Raw genomic sequence first — 19,445 nt, forward strand, 5'->3', positions numbered from 1 at the left:
TTTTTTTTTTCTTTTCTGACATCGGGAGCCGCGGCCTGACCGTCAGTCAGAAAAGAAAAAAAAAGGCATACGATTGCATAGCTAGATTACTATTGGCTATTGCACTTTGCAATAGCCAATAGAAAACTAGCTAATGCACCCACCCACTTCTGCTGTCAATCAGCAGAGGGGGACCTGAATTTTTCTATCAGGTCCTCTTCTGGTGATTGAAAGCAGCAGGGGGCAGGTGCAATAGCTAGTTTGCTATAGGCTATTGCAAAGTGAAATAGCCAATAGGAATCTAGCTATGCATTCTTATGCCTTTTTTTTTTTTTAGTCTGAAAACTGCAAAACAAAAAAAAAGTCTGCAGATAGCAAAGAAGCTATTGCTTCCTGTGCTATCTGCCATCATTTCAGGGGGGTGCTCTCCCCCTAACCCCCCCTCCGCGGATGCGGGGGAAGAGGGCACCTCCCTGAAATGAGAGGGACACCTCCCTGAAATTGCTTATTTCAGGTTGGGATCCCAGGCATTGGCCTATACACATACAGCACAGCAATGAAGTAATAAAATAAACTAGGATCACACTAATCCAGCACGTTATTATTCTGAGTTGCCCCACTCAAGCGGCGGCCATATTGAGTGGGGCATGTGAGATTAATAACGTGCTGGATTAGTGTGATCCTAGTTAATTGTATTACTTTATTGCTGTGCTGTATGTGTATAGGCCAATGTAGTTGGATGTGTATGTGCGTTATAATTAATCGAAATTAATCGATTTTAAAAAAAATTGATTAATCGAACAGGAAATTTTTAATCATTACCAGCCCTAATATTTTATACTATCATCATTAAAAACAAAAACTCACAAAGAAAATCTGATTTGTTTTTCACCCTAATTTGTTTTTTAATTTAACCCCCTCTTAACAGCGATGTTCAAAGTATGTCGCTGTCACAAAGTGTGACACTCAGGGACAGTGTCATTGTATGCCAGGTGACCACTATTAGCTTTTAGAGAAAAATGTAAATATTAGCTTTCAGTTTTAGGCTGAAAAGTACAGAAACATTTCTGAAATCCTAGGGATGTGAGATGTTTCCAAATAAAGGACAGATACATTAATTTATTTTAATGCATTTCTTTTAGCTGTGCTATTTAAAAAAAAAATTATAATACTAATCAAAACTGTGTTTTCTTTAAATGTATTTCCTCATTTTTACTTTTATATTTTCTTCATCCTAAGTGATGTATTAGGCACACATGTGATATAAATACATAGCCCTATCTGTCCTCTTAGTGCTTGTTCACACCATTTTCTGGTGCAGATCTGCAGACGCGGTGCTATGCGTGCAACGCGTTTTTGAGGCATTTTTACCGCGTCCCAGTTCCTTTTTTTTGTGGAGTGGAGAAAATGTGACCTGCAGTCATTTCTGTCCGGAACGGAATGGACTGCGCTGGTGAGAACTGGAGCACATAAAACACATTGGGATGCATTTTTAGTGTAGGAGCGAACTGTTCTGGTCCGGACAGAATCCGGACATCGTGTGAACAAGCCCTAAAAAACAATATATAATGTGTAGGTGCACTTAGTAAGAAATTATATTACTGCCATGGAAGAATCACACAGAAAAAATGTGAAAAGTGGGTCAGTCATTAATGAACAGAAACTAAAAACAAGCTTGGTCATAAAGGGGTTAAAAAGTGAAAAGGTAAATGGCATATTTTTTCTAACTTGCTATGTGAATGGAAACCTATTACAAATGTGATGTGGGTATTTATATAATGTGGGTGGCAATTAATCTCTAGTGATTTTAGTAGCATGACTGAGCTAACTAGAATTGCCCATGTAGCTTTAGCATTAACGTATTCTTCATACTACTCCCGTAAATATGCATAAAAAAATTTAAATGTTGTGTATGTCTGCCAAAAAAAAGTATAATGTTGTCATTGTTCAAAATCACTTAGGAATTTTTATTACAGGCCTATAAAAGACTGTCATTCTCAGTATTTAATTTGTTATTCTTTGTATTTTCTGTGTATTTTTTTGTAGGTGGAGGACTTGATTGTAAAATACAGGAAAAAGAAAAAAACTGTTGCTGGAATTGTTGTAGAGCCAATCCAGTCAGAAGGAGGAGACAACCATGCATCCGATGACTTCTTCAGGAAACTGAGAGATATTGCTCGAAAGGTTGTAAAGCTTTTTTATTATTATTATTATTATTAGAGGTGCACTGAACTGAAAATTTTAAACCGAAAATAAAAAAAATGTCAGGCCGAAACCGAAAATATTAATTTTTCTAACTTTTTAAATTTTTTTAGAAAAAGAACTATGGGGTAAATGTTTTTCTCCATAGTTCTCTTTAGGGCCACGGGAGGACATAAACTATCCTCCTCCCGTGACCCAAAGCTCAGTATATAGCAGGCTTTTGCCAGCGATATACTGAGAGCGCCACAACCGGGACGTATGCCGACAATTCTGTTGTGATCCACCCAGCTGTGTGAGTGATAGCTGGCTGTGCCTATCTATAGACAGAGGCAGCTGTCTCTAGAAGTGAACGGGTCGGCTGCATGTTTCTGCTCACTTCCCGATCGATGGAGTCGACCTGTGACAGCTTCTATTTATTTATTTTTACTTTATTGTCATGGGCTTCAGTAAAATATCAGGGGTCTAAACAGACCCCTGATATTTCTCTTTTGAAAATAGAAAAAGGGATTGAGGACACAGAGTCCACAATCTCTTTTTCTGCAGCCCCTTTTATAGATGAACAGGAAGCCTCCGTACTGAGTGTTCCTGTTCATTCATAACCTGTGGAGATAGTATGTTTACCGTGGACACAATCATGAATGAGCAGGAAGTGATGTAGATCACTTCCTATTCATTTGTAACTGGTAGATAGTAACTCCTACTATGTCCAGTTATTTACAAACAGTCAGCGGTCACTAATCGCTGACTGCTTTTACCAGCTCCCCATTCTGACTTGCTGTCACTGGTGGGTGAGCCAACGCTGTGGGAGGAGAGCTCGGTCTATTTTAACAGCTAACTCCTCCCTCTCAACGCCGTCTCGTGCTCCTGTGACAGCACATGGCTGTCTCCACCCCCACACCGCTCTCTGTCCTGATCAGTCACAGTGATGTGAGCGGCCGTTGTGTCACAGGAGGCCGGGCTCTCCTCCCGCAATGCCCCCCTCAGCCTCCTGTGAAACACCGGCCGCTCACATCACTCTCCTCCCCCGCACCGCTCGGCCTCCTCTGACAGGTTCTCTCCTTCGTGCTGGAAGCTGCGCTGTGTCAGAGGGGACACAGAGCAGTGCACAGCGGTGAGGAGAGAAACCAGACATGTACCGCAATTTCAGCAGAAAGATGGCACTTTCGGCCAAAATTTCGGTGCATCCCTAATTTTCTATTATTATTATTAACATTTGAAATAACAAAGTATCGTGTTTATGTAAACTCATTTAGTTGAATTACATAGTATTTGAGGTTGAATAAAGACATTAGTCCATCAAGTCCAACCTGTTAGGATCTCATTCTAGGAGTACCTGTACCCCTGTATATTGCGGTCCCTTAAGAAATCGTCCAAAAGTTTCTTGAACAATTCCACATTATTTGCTGAAATCACCGCCTGTGGCAGAGAGTTCCAGACCCTAACTGATCTTACTGTGAAGAACCCCCTTCACTGGAATTTTTTCCCCACCAATTTTAGGTGGTGGCTTCTAGTTTTTGTAATGGAGTTAATTTTAAACAGTTTATCGCTAATGTTGCTACCACCATTGAACATTTTGTACATGGAGATCATATCCCCCCTTAATCTCCTCACCTCCAATGTGAACATGTTTAAATTTAGTAGCCTTGTCTCGTAGCTCTGGTCCTCCATACCCCTAATTAGTTTGGTTGCCCTCCGCTGGACTTTTTCCAACTCAAGGACATCTTTTCTTAGTACTGGTGACCAGAACTGGACCGCGTACTCCAGATGAGGTCGAACCAATGATCTATAAAGTGGCAAAATTATAGACTTGTCCCTGCAATACATCCCCTTTTTAATACAGGACAAGACCCTGCTAGCTTTGTTTACAGCAGCCTGGCACTGCAAACTACCTTTCAGTTTGTGGTCTACAATGACCCCCAAATCCTTCTCCATTTCTGACTTCCCCAGCGGCATACCCATAATTGTATAACCCATTTGTTTATTTTTAATTCCAAAGTGCATTACTTTGCATTTATCGACATTAAACCTCATCTGCCACATTAATGCCCACTCCCCTATTTTATCCAGGTCCTCCTGTAATGTTATAATGTCTAAGTCCGTGTCTATTACCCTCCCAATTTTGGTGTCATCCGCAAACACGGAAATATCGCTGTTAACACCCTCCCCGATGTCATTAATAAATAAGTTGAACAATATGGGACCCAGCACAGAACCCTGAGGCACACCGCTCATTACACTAGCCCAGTCTGAAAAGGTGCCATTTACAGATACCCTCTGGACACGTTCCCGTAGCCAGTTCTCTATCCACGTACACACCACCTCATCTATGCCCATAGATAGAATTAACATACATGGCTAACTATGTAAGGCTTCTGTGAGTTTATTATGGAGGTTGAACTAACCAGTCTGAAGAGATCCAAATCTGACATGGATGGATTGGACTGTTTTATTTATATCCAATATCAATACCAATGCATGGAACATGGTCTGCCTGTTTTTTGTTTGTCGCTTAGTTTATATTTACTAGGAGATCTTCCCATTCAGAACTGTAATTTCAGTGTTTAGTGGATGCAGTAATGGAATGCTGGAAATGCTAAACAACTGCTTCTTATATACATGAGGGAATCCAGTAATTAGATATTTATGATTGAGTTCCTAGTCTCTACTTCTACTGCCTCATTATGAAGGGGTCCCAATTTTTTCCCTTGGACTCTAAGTTTATTGGGATTGCAAAGGTAGAAAATGGTACCCCAGAAGTGAAAATGCAAGAACAGAACCAGAAACTAAGGCAGAGCCCTGCTGGAGTCTGAGTGATCTACGAATCCTGTGGGTGACTTATACTACCAGACTGCACATACTGCTACTGAAAAGTAGCCAAAGGCGTGCTTTAAAGTGGAACTTTATTTTAAAACAATAATTGCTGGGAGATGCTTTTGCTTTTTATTCAAATTGCATTTATTAAAGTAAATGTACGGTGTAGGGCTGCAACCAACTAATCGATTCATTGATTATGAGCATATTTGTCAACTATTCTCATTATCAATTAGTTGGTTGAATCCCCGAGGTCTCTCCTCCACGCTGGGAGAAGGACACCGCAAGCAGTAGGCGGCTGCATTAGCCTGCTTGCTATTGGCTATTGCCATTTGAAATGGCCAATAGCAGACTGGCTATTGCACCAGCCCTTTGCGGCTGAACTTAAATACAGCAGGTCGTCTGCAGAATCTTGCGACTGGAAGCTGGCATTCCCTGGCTATAGCTATTTAAGTGCCATGTGCTTACAATACAATTCTGAAAAATTATTATAAAGGAGAAAAAAAATGTTGGTTTCGGCCTGACAAATTCTGCTGCGGGAGGTGCGTTGCAGTGCCATTCATTTCAATGGCACCCCAAACGCGCCTCCCACCCACAGTGTGATTGGTACCGTGCCTTCCAGTGCACTGCGATTGCAAGAAATTGCAAATGCAGTTTTATTCTGAAGTAAACTTTGTTTGTAACACTGCATTTCTGTATTTTATTTTAAGTTAAAGGAGAACTATGGGGTCAGTGTTTTTCCCCATAGTTCTCCTTAGGGTAACGGGAGGACACAAACTAGCATCCTCCCGTTACCCTAAGCTCAGTATACCGCGAGCTGTAGCTCGCGGTATACCGAGACGCCGCAGCCGGAGCGGATCACGTCTTAGATGATGGGATCCGCCCAGCTGCGTGAGTGACAGCTGGCTCTGCCTATCTAGAGGCAGAGCCAGCTGTACCCGCCCCCTCCCTCATCCGTTCCGCCAGTCAGCGCTGGCAGATCAGAGCGGGGAGAGGGGAATCCAGCCCCTCCCCCTGTCACGGCAGAGAGCCGTGACAGGATCGAGAGGTGAGCGAACCTGGTATGTGTTCGCTCACCTCCCGATCTACTGAGCCGACCTGTGACAGTCTCATTGTCACAGGTCGGCTAGAACTATGAGGTGAGTGGAAATCACTCATCTCATAGTTCTCCTCCTTTAAAGATATCCAATTAATCGATTGATGGAAAAAATAATCGACCAACTAATCGATTATGAAAATAATCATTAGTTGCAGCCCTAGTTAGGTGTACAACAGAAGAAAGTAAAGGATAGTAACAGTTGCATAATCATCTAATGAAGACAAGAACCAAAGCGTTCCAAAATGTAAACATGGTAAACTGAGAGCAAAAGCAAAGTGGCAACCATTGCATCAAATACACCTCTCATCTATTTGTAGAAGAATGGAACAACATTACTGATATAGAACAGAAAAGAGAACAAGAATAGGAAGAGGGAGAAAAAGAAAAGAAACACAGGGAGGTACAAAATGTTGCAAGAAATTAAGAAAAAGAAAATGAAGAGGAGTTGAAGAGAAAGAGAAAACCTGGATGGTACACCTGCCAGCAGAATATGATAAAGATACAACACCATGTAAAGAAAACATTAAAAAATAGAAAAAGCAATCAAACGAAAGGGTCACTCTGCGGTGGGTCTCAGCCATTGATTCCTTATACATTATCCAGGCTGACCACATCTGAATAAATTTAGAGACGGACCCATTATCCTCTGCAACTAGCTCCACCCTGGCTATAGCTATTTAAGTGCCATGTGCTTACAATACAATTCTGAAAAATTATTATAAAGGAGAAAAAAAATGTTGGTTTCGGCCTGACAAATTCTGCTGCGGGAGGTGCGTTGCAGTGCCATTCATTTCAATGGCACCCCAAACGCGCCTCCCACCCACAGTGTGATTGGTACCGTGCCTTCCAGTGCACTGCGATTGCAAGAAATTGCAAATGCAGTTTTATTCTGAAGTAAACTTTGTTTGTAACACTGCATTTCTGTATTTTATTTTAAGTTAAAGGAGAACTATGGGGTCAGTGTTTTTCCCCATAGTTCTCCTTAGGGTAACGGGAGGACACAAACTAGCATCCTCCCGTTACCCTAAGCTCAGTATACCGCGAGCTGTAGCTCGCGGTATACCGAGACGCCGCAGCCGGAGCGGATCACGTCTTAGATGATGGGATCCGCCCAGCTGCGTGAGTGACAGCTGGCTCTGCCTATCTAGAGGCAGAGCCAGCTGTACCCGCCCCCTCCCTCATCCGTTCCGCCAGTCAGCGCTGGCAGATCAGAGCGGGGAGAGGGGAATCCAGCCCCTCCCCCTGTCACGGCAGAGAGCCGTGACAGGATCGAGAGGTGAGCGAACCTGGTATGTGTTCGCTCACCTCCCGATCTACTGAGCCGACCTGTGACAGTCTCATTGTCACAGGTCGGCTAGAACTATGAGGTGAGTGGAAATCACTCATCTCATAGTTCTCCTCCTTTAAAGATATCCAATTAATCGATTGATGGAAAAAATAATCGACCAACTAATCGATTATGAAAATAATCATTAGTTGCAGCCCTAGTTAGGTGTACAACAGAAGAAAGTAAAGGATAGTAACAGTTGCATAATCATCTAATGAAGACAAGAACCAAAGCGTTCCAAAATGTAAACATGGTAAACTGAGAGCAAAAGCAAAGTGGCAACCATTGCATCAAATACACCTCTCATCTATTTGTAGAAGAATGGAACAACATTACTGATATAGAACAGAAAAGAGAACAAGAATAGGAAGAGGGAGAAAAAGAAAAGAAACACAGGGAGGTACAAAATGTTGCAAGAAATTAAGAAAAAGAAAATGAAGAGGAGTTGAAGAGAAAGAGAAAACCTGGATGGTACACCTGCCAGCAGAATATGATAAAGATACAACACCATGTAAAGAAAACATTAAAAAATAGAAAAAGCAATCAAACGAAAGGGTCACTCTGCGGTGGGTCTCAGCCATTGATTCCTTATACATTATCCAGGCTGACCACATCTGAATAAATTTAGAGACGGACCCATTATCCTCTGCAACTAGCTCCTCCATGTGCATAATATCATTGATGATATCAAACCATTCCACTATGTAAGGGGGAAGTGGAGACTTCCAATGCCTAGCAATTGCTTGACGAGTCACAAAAAGAAAAAAAATTGTAAAATCGACTTCTTAGCCTTTGGTAAGGAATACGGAAGTAACGTCAATAGAGTCAAGGGGCGGAGTTCTTCAAGAAGGCTGCATTCGCCCTGTTATAGAGTTCCAAAAATCATAAATTACCTGGCAGGACCACCAAATGTGTATATAGGTGCCCGCGACCCCCAAGCATCTCCAACACTGAGGGAAAAGTACGATTCAGCCTCACAGGAGCAAGGTACACTCTAGTAAGTTTTCTAAAATTGCGCTCTTGCAATTTACAAGAGATTGGCACATTTTTCTTTTTACCCATAAATGATCGATCAGATGGACCTATAGCGGAACCCAAGTCTAAAGCTCATTTATGTGTGTATGCAGTAGGAGTAGAGAACAGGTGAGTCATGTAAATGAAGTGTAATAAAGAGATTGTGTGAGTTGGAGGGGAAGGAACAGTACATAGGGCCTCAAATGGGTATACATTGGAAGAGGGTCATAGCGATTGATAATAACTACGTAATTGTTTATACTGCAGCCAAGCACCCTTTAGAATGGGAGAGTATCAAAAGAATCTAAGGAAGTTCCAGAAAGAACATGTCGTAATTGAGGCCACTAGGATCTGTCCCAGTCGAGAAAGCCAGAAGCCCGACAGCCTGCAGGAAACAACGGGTTATCCAGTAAAGGAGTGAGAGGACTGGGGAGGGTAGAAAGGGCTAAAGAACTAAAAGAAAGATGCCAGCAGTGGAGAGTAGAAAACTACAAAATTGACCACTGATCCTGACGTCCAAGGAGAGGAAAAGGTACCCAGGGAGCAGCTTTAGGATGTAAAGGAGAATTCCGAATTTCCAATTCCACCCATTGTTTCTGGGAACCATGGTGAAACCAATCAAGAATCCGTGTCACCTGCTCCACCCTGATGTTTTGGGCAAAGTAAAATCTTATAATTAAAATGTGGCCTCCAGGGTGCCCAAACAAAGTCACATATAAGCTTCCGTAATTGAAGAAATAAGGATCTAGGTAAAATAATGGAGATCGTTTGAAATAGGTAAAATGTCCATTTTAATGGCGTTGATTCTACCAAACCAGGACTGTGTTTTAGAATGCCAGTTTTGGAGGTCAAGATTGGTTTTACGCAGTAGAACGGAGTAATTAAGGGGAAATAAAAAAGCAAGGTCTGAAGGAATTTTGATGCCAAGATAAGGAATTGCCCCCTGTTGCCATTTAAATTGAAAAATGCTTCTGAAGGTGAAGGACATCAGAGGTAGGCAAGGAGATAGTCAACATTTCAGATTTCATGAGATTAACTTTAAAGATCTTACGTTTACGGCTATGTCCACAAGAGTAAGAGTCTTACATATGTTTCTAGCCTCTCGTAGTGACGAATCCGACCTGATCCGCAGGGATCACCGTCATGAGAACCGGTTGCACGCAAACAGCCAACAATTTAATAAGGAAATGGGGTGATAGCTTTCTGGGAGCAAAGGGCTTTAGAATAAGGGAGATATGAGCTGACGATGACTGGGGAGTAAAACAACAGGAGTCAGAGACGAAATTAAAAGTGTGCAAAAGAATAGGAGAAAGTTCAGTGGCAAAGAGCTTAAGGAATCTAGCAGATAAACCGTCAGGGCCCGAGGCTCTTATCATTTTTGGACAGTTTAATCACACTAACCAATTCCTCAGACATGAAAGAGACGTCAAGGGCTTCAGCAATCTCAGCAGGAATAGTGGGCAAAGCAGTGGCTGCACTATAGCTTGAGGTTCACGGTGTCCACGGAGGAAGGAGGAAAAGAAACAAGCGGGGGTAAAATATATAATTGAGAATAATACTCATGAAAGGTGTGAAGTATTTCAGAGTTAGAATGTTCCACACCCCGAGTAGAGGACCGCAGGGATCAAATATTAGTGAATGCAGTATGGTGTTGCAATGTGCGAGATAGTAAAGAGCTGCTCTTCACTCCATATTCATACGTGGATTTCAAAATCTATCACGGTGTCTTAAAGAAACCTGACCAAGAAGCTGTAGAAGTTTAGTGCTTGTATTAGAAAGTTCAATGCCAACATTGTCATCTCCGCCTCTACGATGGACTTGTTCTAAGTCTTGAATTTTAGTGAATAAGGAGGTTAACTGTTGAGATCTCCATCTCTGAAGACGGGCACCATGTTTCATTAAGACCTCGCGTAAGACACACTTTAGTGCTTTCCACTGTACAGACGGAGAGGAGGGATCAGCTGCATGATTGCGTACAAAATCGGCAATATTCTGATGTACTTCAGCGCGACATACAGAATCAGATTACTGTTTAAGTGCCAAAAGGAAGCCCTAGGAGTCACATTGGATAAATGAAAAGAACCATATAGGGGAGAATGATCTGACCACTCTTTCGCTGCGATAGAAACAGTATGACTAGCTTCTAACAGTGATTGGGTGACAAAGATATAGTCTATACGGCTATGTGTTCGATGTACCGGAGAATAAAAAGAATAATCTACCTCAGTGGGGTGTAAGGTACGTCATAGGTCGCATAGAGGAGAGCTTCCTTTTAAGCCGGTTAAGATCAGTGTGAGAAATGGTACTCTGACCCGAGGAAGAATCCAGTCTAGGGTCCAACGTTAAGTTGAAGTCACCACCCATAATAATTTCACCGTCGGCAAAAGATTCTAAAGCTGTCAAGTGCAGATAGAAGTGAAGAATTGGGTAAATACATATTAGCAACAGTAAAAAAACGCAAACCAAAAGTTAGTTTTAAAAATAAATAGCAACCATAAGGGTCAACCTGGGAGTCCACTAAACGCAAAAGACTGCGCTTATGGATACCAATGGTGACCCCCCTAGATTTGGCATCAGAATTTGCACTATGGTACCATTTTTTTAAATAACGGTTGACACAGGAGGGATGGTCAAGGATCCTAAAATGAGTCTCCTGGAAAAGAAAACTGTCCGCCTTCTTCCTATGCATATGATAGAGTATCTGTGACACTTTGGTTGCATGTTAGAATCCTTTAATATTAAAGGAACAAACTACTAAAGACCTGGCATGTAAATAGTGAGAGGGTACACAAAATAGGAGGCGTACCTTGCAGAAGAAAAGGAACGAGAAGAGAAAGAGAAAAGGCAAGGAGGGGAAGAACATCATAATAGTATTTTATCTAAAGAAAACAACAAACTAAATGACCTAAAAGTCAAAAAGGGGGAATCACTGCTGTAGCACCCCAACAGCGAATCCCAGGCAGCTAAGATTCGCAAAAATGCAGAAACAAAATAAATCACGTGACCTAAAGGGGCACATGGAACAAAGTGCTCCGTCCCAACCCCAGACGGCCAGCTAAATATACATCACTCAACACAGACATTACATGTCTCTTATACTAAATAACTCTTACCCCTGTCTCATAGCAATTTTGTACACTGCCTGTGGCGTATGTATAGTGCAGTGTACACTCCCAACCCATTCCTAGCATCTGTATCATTTTGTAAGATGAACAGAGATAGATTCAGTGATGATGCAACCTATGCACGCAATGGCTGCCCAAAATCCAAAAAGGAGTGATGAAAATCTTGATTATAGCACCAGACAGAGAGGCAAGGGACAGCACACTCTGGAGGAGGGCAAACAGCCACTCTGCTATAATGTGCAAGTATGCTGTACACAACATTTTGGCAAGAGCAGTGAAACTGTCGTTCTACTTTAACGGACAAGTTCGCAAATGTAAACAAATCCTCCCAGTCCTCCTCCGTAGCTCCTTCAATACAGTAAGCACTGGCACCACCCTCACCGTAGGTCCTTACCTGTCTGACGGCTGCGGCCTCCCACACTGCCTGCAGCCTGGCCAGTAAAAATGTATTGCCACACTTCCCACGCCTATGCATTAACATTCCCTAAATTTCAATAGGACACACCTGTACTCAGGACCGGATTTCACACAAGGCCAACTGAGGCACGGCCTCGGGGCAGCAGGGGTGTGGAATTCCTATCTCCCGACGCCCAGGACATGCAGTTCCGTGCCGCCGGGCGGGTGGTAGTTCTCTACATTTAGCCCTATTTTGGGCAAGCAGGGCTAAATGTACAACAGGGAAGCCGCCGCTTGTTTTGTACAAGTAATCAATTGTTTCCAACCTGCATACAGGGGGGCACATTGAGGAACCTGGCATTGGGGCAGCAGATAGAGTAAATCCGGCCCTGCCTGTACTGTAGGAGCAATGTTCAATTTAAGTCTGTGGGGCATTTGTCCACAGTCATTGTATATAGTTGTGGCATTTGTAATAAAATGGAATAAATTCAGTAACAGTTTGGCTTTGATTAATCAGCTTTCAGTCTAGTGCATAGCAATGCATTTACTGGCCAGAACAGGTAAGGCTTATAAATTTGCTTATCTCCATATCCCAACAATCATGTGAAATTCATTAATCGAAAACATTCAGAGGGTAATTTATCAAAACTGGAACAGACAAAATCTGGAGCAGTTGCTGAGGGCAACCAATCAGCTTCTCTCTTCAGTTTGTTCAGTCAAGATTTGAAAATGAAAGAAAGAAGCTGATTGGTTGCCGTGCACAGCTACTCCAGATATTGTCTGCTCCAGTTTTGATCAATTCCCCTCTCAGTATTTAAACATCTTGTTTTTCTTTGTTAACCTTGAGAATCAGTTTACTAACATAAAACTCAGCAGAATATGAGTTCGAGGCTGTTACTTCTTTTGGTGCTCATCATATGGCAGTGGTTCTACTGTCCGTAACTGTTCATTTTTTGTAGTCAGAGGTGTAAAAATCAGTCCAACCATAGAGTGCCTCGCCTTTAGAAACACTTAAAGATGCTGAAAAACACAAATGTCCTGATTTATTCACACAATATTTTTATACCAGAATTATCTTTTTATAATTCCTGACTTGCCTCAGTTTTCTTTAATCTCAAAAAAATGTTTGTATTATCACTTATATATTTAATCCATTCTAACTTTTACAGCATGGATGTGCATTTTTAGTGGATGAGGTTCAAACTGGCGGAGGAGCAACTGGGAAATTTTGGGCTCATGAACACTGGGGCTTGGACGATCCAGCGGATGCTGTTTCCTTTAGTAAGAAAATGATGACAGGAGGGTTTTTCTATAAGAAAGAACTTCGTCCTGATGCTGTAAGTATTCAGAGGATTACTGCCTAATGCTTATAAAATAAACTATAAAGTGCTTACAAACCTTATGTGTTAAGCAGCTCACTATGATGGAGTGACTGCTTTTCTTCACGATGGTCATTACTCATAAATATCTTTGGGTCCCCACTAACAATCGAGGGCCAATCAGAATGGTTCCCCATCCTGTAATCACTGTCTGCTAGGTCATAATGATCACATGCAAGCTGAAGGCTTTATTCAGAAAAAGCTTTGACATAAGGCCACTGACATAAGTCTATAGATGGTAGTGCCTCAGTTTAATATTATAATTGTGTGATACAATGATATTAAAAAAAAAAGTAGGGCTGGTAATGATTAAAATGTTCGTGTTCGATTAATCGAAAAATTTTTTAATCGATTAATTTCGATTTAATTATAACGCACATACAAATCCAACTACATTGGCCTATACACATACAGCACAGCAATGAAGTAATAAAATGAACTAGGATCACACTAATCCAGCACGTTATTAATCTCACGTGCCCCACTCAATATGGCCGCCGCTTGAGTGGGGCAACTCAGAATAATAACGTGCTGGATTAGTGTGATCCTAGTTCATTTTATTACTTCATTGCTGTGCTGTATGTGTATAGGCCAATGCCTTGGCTGGCGCTCGTGCAGAAAGTTTCTTGGGCAAATTCACTGGCCCAAGTGGCTCCGTCGGCTAACAAAGGGGGAGGAGTCCGGTGACCTCACCGGATCGCCGACTGGACTCCCGGAAGCCGGTGGAGAGGTGAGTGTTTTCATTAGCGATCAAAATAATTTTAATCAATCAAAACGTTTAACGATTAACCCAAAAATTAATCTTTAATTTCCACAGCCCTAAAAAAAAATATATATATTATATTATAAATGTTTTATTAAATGTGGACAAATGTTTTTTTATTAAAAAACATTTGTCCACATGTTGGCCAATAAAAAAAACTAAATCAGGGGGTTTTTCTTAATCAAAACCGTGTAGCAAATAGGATTCTCTGGCCTCACATCCTGCCCCCAGCAAACACATTCCACTTCTTACTATCTTACTGATTTCATAATCTTTTGTGTGACTGATGTATTCTTTAAACTGCAAAGACAATCTGTTGAGGTTTACGAGAGTCAGCACAACACAATTTTGCCCTACTTCGTGGAGAAAAGTGAGGTTATTAAACTGAAAATGTCAGTTTTGTGCAGTATTAGTGCTAATTAAATGCATTTCTCCACTTTTCATAACATGATTTTATTTTCCATATATATCTTGCAGTAATAATGTGCTTGTTCTTTTACCAAAGCCTTATCGAATTTTTAACACCTGGCTTGGTGACCCCTCCAAAACACTTTTGCTGGCTGAAGTTTTAAATGTAATAAAGCGAGAGGATCTCTTAAACAATGCTATTCAAACTGGAAAAGTTCTTCTAGATGGAATTCTGGATATCCAGGTAATCTTACATTTTGTTGTAGCTTTATTTTTTAATACTTCATCTGTCTGTACTAAACCAAACACTGACAAGTATACTTCACTCTTAAGTTAATTTTGATGTAAAATTAGTAAATAAAAAAAGTTTCAAGATATGAACATTTTTGCAAGGTACACTTTAATAAATATCCCTCACTAGGCTTATTCCCATGCCAGTTTTCAGTGTTTAACTGTTTGATATAAGAAATGTATGGCAAAACTAGTTCTTTACATATGCAAATAATAATTTGAAGCTGTGTATGTTTGTTAGATGTCAAGGTAAATATATTAATCTTGTCTTTTCATAGAAGCAAACTTATATTCAAACTTTGTTATATCTGATTTTGATGTTGCTGCCATTTTAACTCTAGTACTTCAGCCTTGATCCGAGAAGGAGAAATAATATAAAGTATATGTCATTTCTTACAGTCTCGGTATGCACATCTTGTGAGCAGAGCTAGAGGTAGAGGGACATTCTGCGCTTTTGATACTCCAAATGATGCTACCCGCGTTAAGTTAATATCTCAAGCAAGAAATAAAGGTAAGTTGGCATTAATCCTTCAGACAATATACCTTGTATTTGAACATTTTAGGTTTGAGTGCACTGACCCCTTAGTAAATTATCATAAGAATAAATGTTAAAACAGACCCTGTCTCTAATATTATAATCTGTATTGACCATTCAGCTCTGTAATGCAGAAATATGTCAGTATGGAGACCCTGTCATCAACCCATGCCTATTAAGATAAACATGTCTAGTTACTTTAGGGCATACATAACTTATTCTAGGCTGTCTTTGTGTAAAAAAAATTATTTGGTCCCACAGTGCTGAAAGTAGATTGGTCTTTAAACTCTTCCCCCAAACCTACAAAGCTGCTCCAAGCCCTACTGTCAGCCAAGGTCCTAGGAAGGGCCACTGAAGAATAACAGTGGTTTGCAGATTGTGTGAGGCTTCCACAGCCCCTGACAGAGACTTTGTGACAATGTTCTGGTTCCTGAGAGCTGAAAGTCCCCGTTCCATTGTGGCTCATGGGAATTGTAGTTTCTCTATTCACAGATCCTGTTAAAAGATCTGTGAATGGATGGCATGGCTGTGTAGGTGGAGCCACACACACGTGACAATGTTAAATGCTATACCCTAAATATGGGTGTAACATGAAACATAGTCTGAAGGTAAACTTAGCCTTAGTGAACAACAAAGTTCATACTGTTACAACTTTATAAAAGAAAAAGATAATGCTTTGTCAATCTTGGCGTTAATGGATAGTGCGTAGGTGCTTTTCTTTATATATTTGGCCAAAAGCAGAGGAAGTTACCATGTAAGCTACAGAAGCTGACAGAATTCGGCTGATGCAGTAACTTGAATTCACATAGAAATCATAAAATGTTTCTAATAGTGCAATCTAAGAGCTTCAGTATGTTCTAGAGCAGCGGTTCTCAACGTGGGGGTCGCGACCCCGTCGGGGGTCGAATGACTATCTGCCAGGGGTCGCCTCGCGGCCCCGGGAAAGGTCTGCTCCGCTGTTTTTTTCTCTGCGCATGCCGTCGTAAATCAGAGAAAAAAAAAAACTTTCCCTGGACAGGTTCGCTATGCTCGATCGAGCTTAGCAAACCTTTCTCTGCTTTTTTTCTTTTTTTGACATCGGGCCGCAGGCCGTAATCAGTGAGAGAAAAAAAAATAAACCCATAGGAACACACAGCTAGATTCCTATTGGCTATTTCACTTTGCAATAGCCAATAGCAAACTAGCTATTGAGCCCGCCCTCTGCTGCTGCCAATTAGCAGAGGGGGACCTGAAATTAAGGTCCAGTTCTAATGATAGCATTCCTATGGTGGTTTTTATTCTGACGGCGTACATATCTGCTCAGGTAGGCCTGCACTCTCTCACCCCCCCCCACATGGTGCTGCTTTAATGTATTGCTGGGGTAGTCGGTAGTGGGATTTGTAGTCCTCTCTAGCTGCTAGTACATTGTGCTGTACCATCAGCTATAGAGGACTACAAATCCCAGCAATACATTATACACTGTACATTTGTTGTATTCCTCTTTAGCTGGCGTTATTCTGCGTTGCGCCGTATAATCATTATACAGCACACTGAAGAATACCAGCAGCTGTAGAGGACTACAACTCCCAGCAATAATAAATTATATGTCGCAATGGAGAATAAAGCCAGCTACAGAGGACTACAAATCCCAGCAATAGTACCACATAGTATAATGTACTATTGCTGCGATTTTCTGTATTCCTCTGTAGCTGGCGTTATTCTGCGTTGAAAATACTTTTACTGTTAGGGGTTGCCACAACTTGGGCACTTTTATCAAAGGGTCGCGGCACTAGAAAGGTTGAGAACCGCTGAAATAGAGGATTTGCTGTCTCCTTTAAGCAGTGGTTCTCAAACTGTGGGTCGCTGTGTGTCCTCCTCAGCCCTCTCCAGCGCAGCAGTGTCAGTTCTCCCGCCACGCCACCAGATTTCGCTGCAGCAGCCGCGTCATCCCTAAATTTTACCGTTGGGGTCACCACAACTTGGCAAATGTCATCAAGAGCTTTGTTGGAAGCGTTTACAGAAAACTTCAATTCCAGTATGAAGATGTTTAATATACACTATATTGCCAAAAGTATTGGGACGCCTGCCTTTCCGCGCACATGAACTTTAATGGCATCCCAGTCTCAGCTCGTAGGGTTCAATATTGGGTTGGCCCGCCCTTTGCAGCTATAACAGCTTCAACTCTACTGGGAAGGCTTTCCACAAGGTTTAGTAGTGTGTCTATGGGAATGTTTGACCATTCTTCCATTCTTTTATACTATAATTATTATTAACAAATTTCTAACAATAATAATAATTATCAAAACTTGTGAAAAAAAGTGTTTTCTTCTAGTTTTTTTTCCTCATTTTTTCATATTTTATTCAAATTAAGTGAGGCGTTAAGTACACGTTTGATATAATTATATAGTCCCCTCTGTCCTCTAAAAAACAATATATAATATGTGTGGGTACATTTAGTAAGAAAGTATATTACTGCTGTGGAAGAATCACACAGCTAAAATGTAAAAAGTGTGTCAGTCATTTATGACCAGAAACTGAAAATAAGCTCAGTCATGAAGGGGTTAAAGGATACTGGTCATAAGAGTAAAAACAGTGGCTGCTATTTTGGCATTCTGAAATTGCTACTTGCCTGGCTGTGGCTGCCTTAAATGTTTTCTGGCTTTTCTGAATATTTTGCTGACCCAGAACAAGTATGTGCATGTGACCCGAGTGGTCGGAATTCCTGATCTACATATTTCTTCCAGGCACGTGAGTGAGAAAAGTATTAAAGCCATTGGATCAGTATGAAAGCCAGACAACTAGCTTTTCAAAAGGGAGGTCATCATTGGCAGTCCCAGTATTTTTGCTCCAGACAGGTCTCCTTTAACCCTGCAAACTATGTTAATATGAAATGTTTGACACAGCAAGAACATACTAATGACCATTTTGTCTTCCTAGGTGTTGTACTAGGAGGTGCTGGTGACCGATCCATCCGCTTTAGGCCAACCTTGGTCTTCAAAGAGCACCATGCACACCTGTTCTTGAACATCTTCAATGACATCCTGAGGGATTTCAAGTAAAAACTGATTCTGCTGAGCTGCCTTAGTCAAAAGAAGGAAGGAGATCATGAAATCTGCTTTGATTATTAATCTCTACTACTCTTTACTCACAGTTCAGGTCTAACTCTAGTGGAGGGAAATTTTGCTCTTGAGCCAAAACCGTGTCCCTATAAAAATCCATTCTAATGTCCTGCAATGCCTATTTTCAGAGGAAAAACTTTTTCCTCTAGTGTACAGGATATAGTGATCAGGGATGTTATCAAAATATCACCTTTCATTATGAAGTACTTATTAATATTGTATAATAATGACAAAGTTGTGTGACAATGAGACTGTGAAATTTTAATTTTTTCTCCCATTCAATTACTTCATTGTATTCAGAGTATCAGCATTGTGTTCAGTTTAACTTTAAAATGTAGGTTCAATGTATGTGTTGTCTTATCGATGTAAGTGTTATTGATTAAGAAGAAATGGCAGGAATTTCTTAGCCTGCCATTCACCGTGCATTGTCCCCACAGTGTGAGTCTGTTCTGTGAAATGAGTTATCTATAGCACTGGATTTATAGTTAGATACTAGACTAATTAGATTAGAGCTGACGAGTAGCACTAGATAATTGACCCTACTTTAAATATATTTGCATGTTATCCTTTTATAGAATAAAAATTCAAACGCTCTTTAATTATATGTGACGTATTTCTCTTTGCTAGACCTTTGACTATGCCATTCTCAATGTTAATGCCATTGATAGCACATAGATCATGCAGACAGGTATCTGTTAGCCATCCTAAATAATTGTCTCATTTTCCTGAGTACATAAGTGCAGTATTTTAAGTGTTATCAAACATAACTTTTTTTTTTTATCAGGGATTTTTGCGTTTCTCACCAAAGTGTTTATTTTTGCTACAGCCAGTATGAGTTGAGTATTAATATATTTTTTCTAAACAATAAGCCATCTTGTCATTTGTCTTCTCCTGATAAATTTAAGCTAGTGTCTCTTTAACTCAGGATATCCAAGTAATTAGCCTATTTGTTCTTGTTTGAATGTACTTGTTTGAAAATGTAAAACTTGGATATTATGTAAAAGAGGTATTGATATGT

General features: G+C 40.8%; 1 protein-coding gene across 1 annotated transcript in view; it reads left to right on the forward strand.

Annotated features, from left to right (window-relative positions):
* Positions 1-19,131, forward strand: part of ABAT (4-aminobutyrate aminotransferase) — a 126,844-nt gene extending 107,713 nt beyond the window's left edge. The window contains exons 12-16 of the mRNA XM_018570215.1: positions 2,026-2,163; positions 13,123-13,290; positions 14,601-14,747; positions 15,194-15,305; positions 18,246-19,131. Of these exons, the coding sequence (XP_018425717.1) occupies positions 2,026-2,163; positions 13,123-13,290; positions 14,601-14,747; positions 15,194-15,305; positions 18,246-18,367 (687 nt within the window). The 3' untranslated portion in view covers positions 18,368-19,131. The remainder of the gene's footprint in view (positions 1-2,025; positions 2,164-13,122; positions 13,291-14,600; positions 14,748-15,193; positions 15,306-18,245) is intronic.
* The last annotated feature ends 314 nt before the right edge of the window (positions 19,132-19,445 follow it).

The sequence above is a fragment of the Nanorana parkeri genome, unplaced genomic scaffold (genome assembly GCF_000935625.1).
Source record: "Nanorana parkeri isolate BGI_ZX_2015 unplaced genomic scaffold, ASM93562v1 scaffold1479, whole genome shotgun sequence".
Taxonomy (NCBI): Eukaryota; Metazoa; Chordata; class Amphibia; order Anura; family Dicroglossidae; genus Nanorana; species Nanorana parkeri.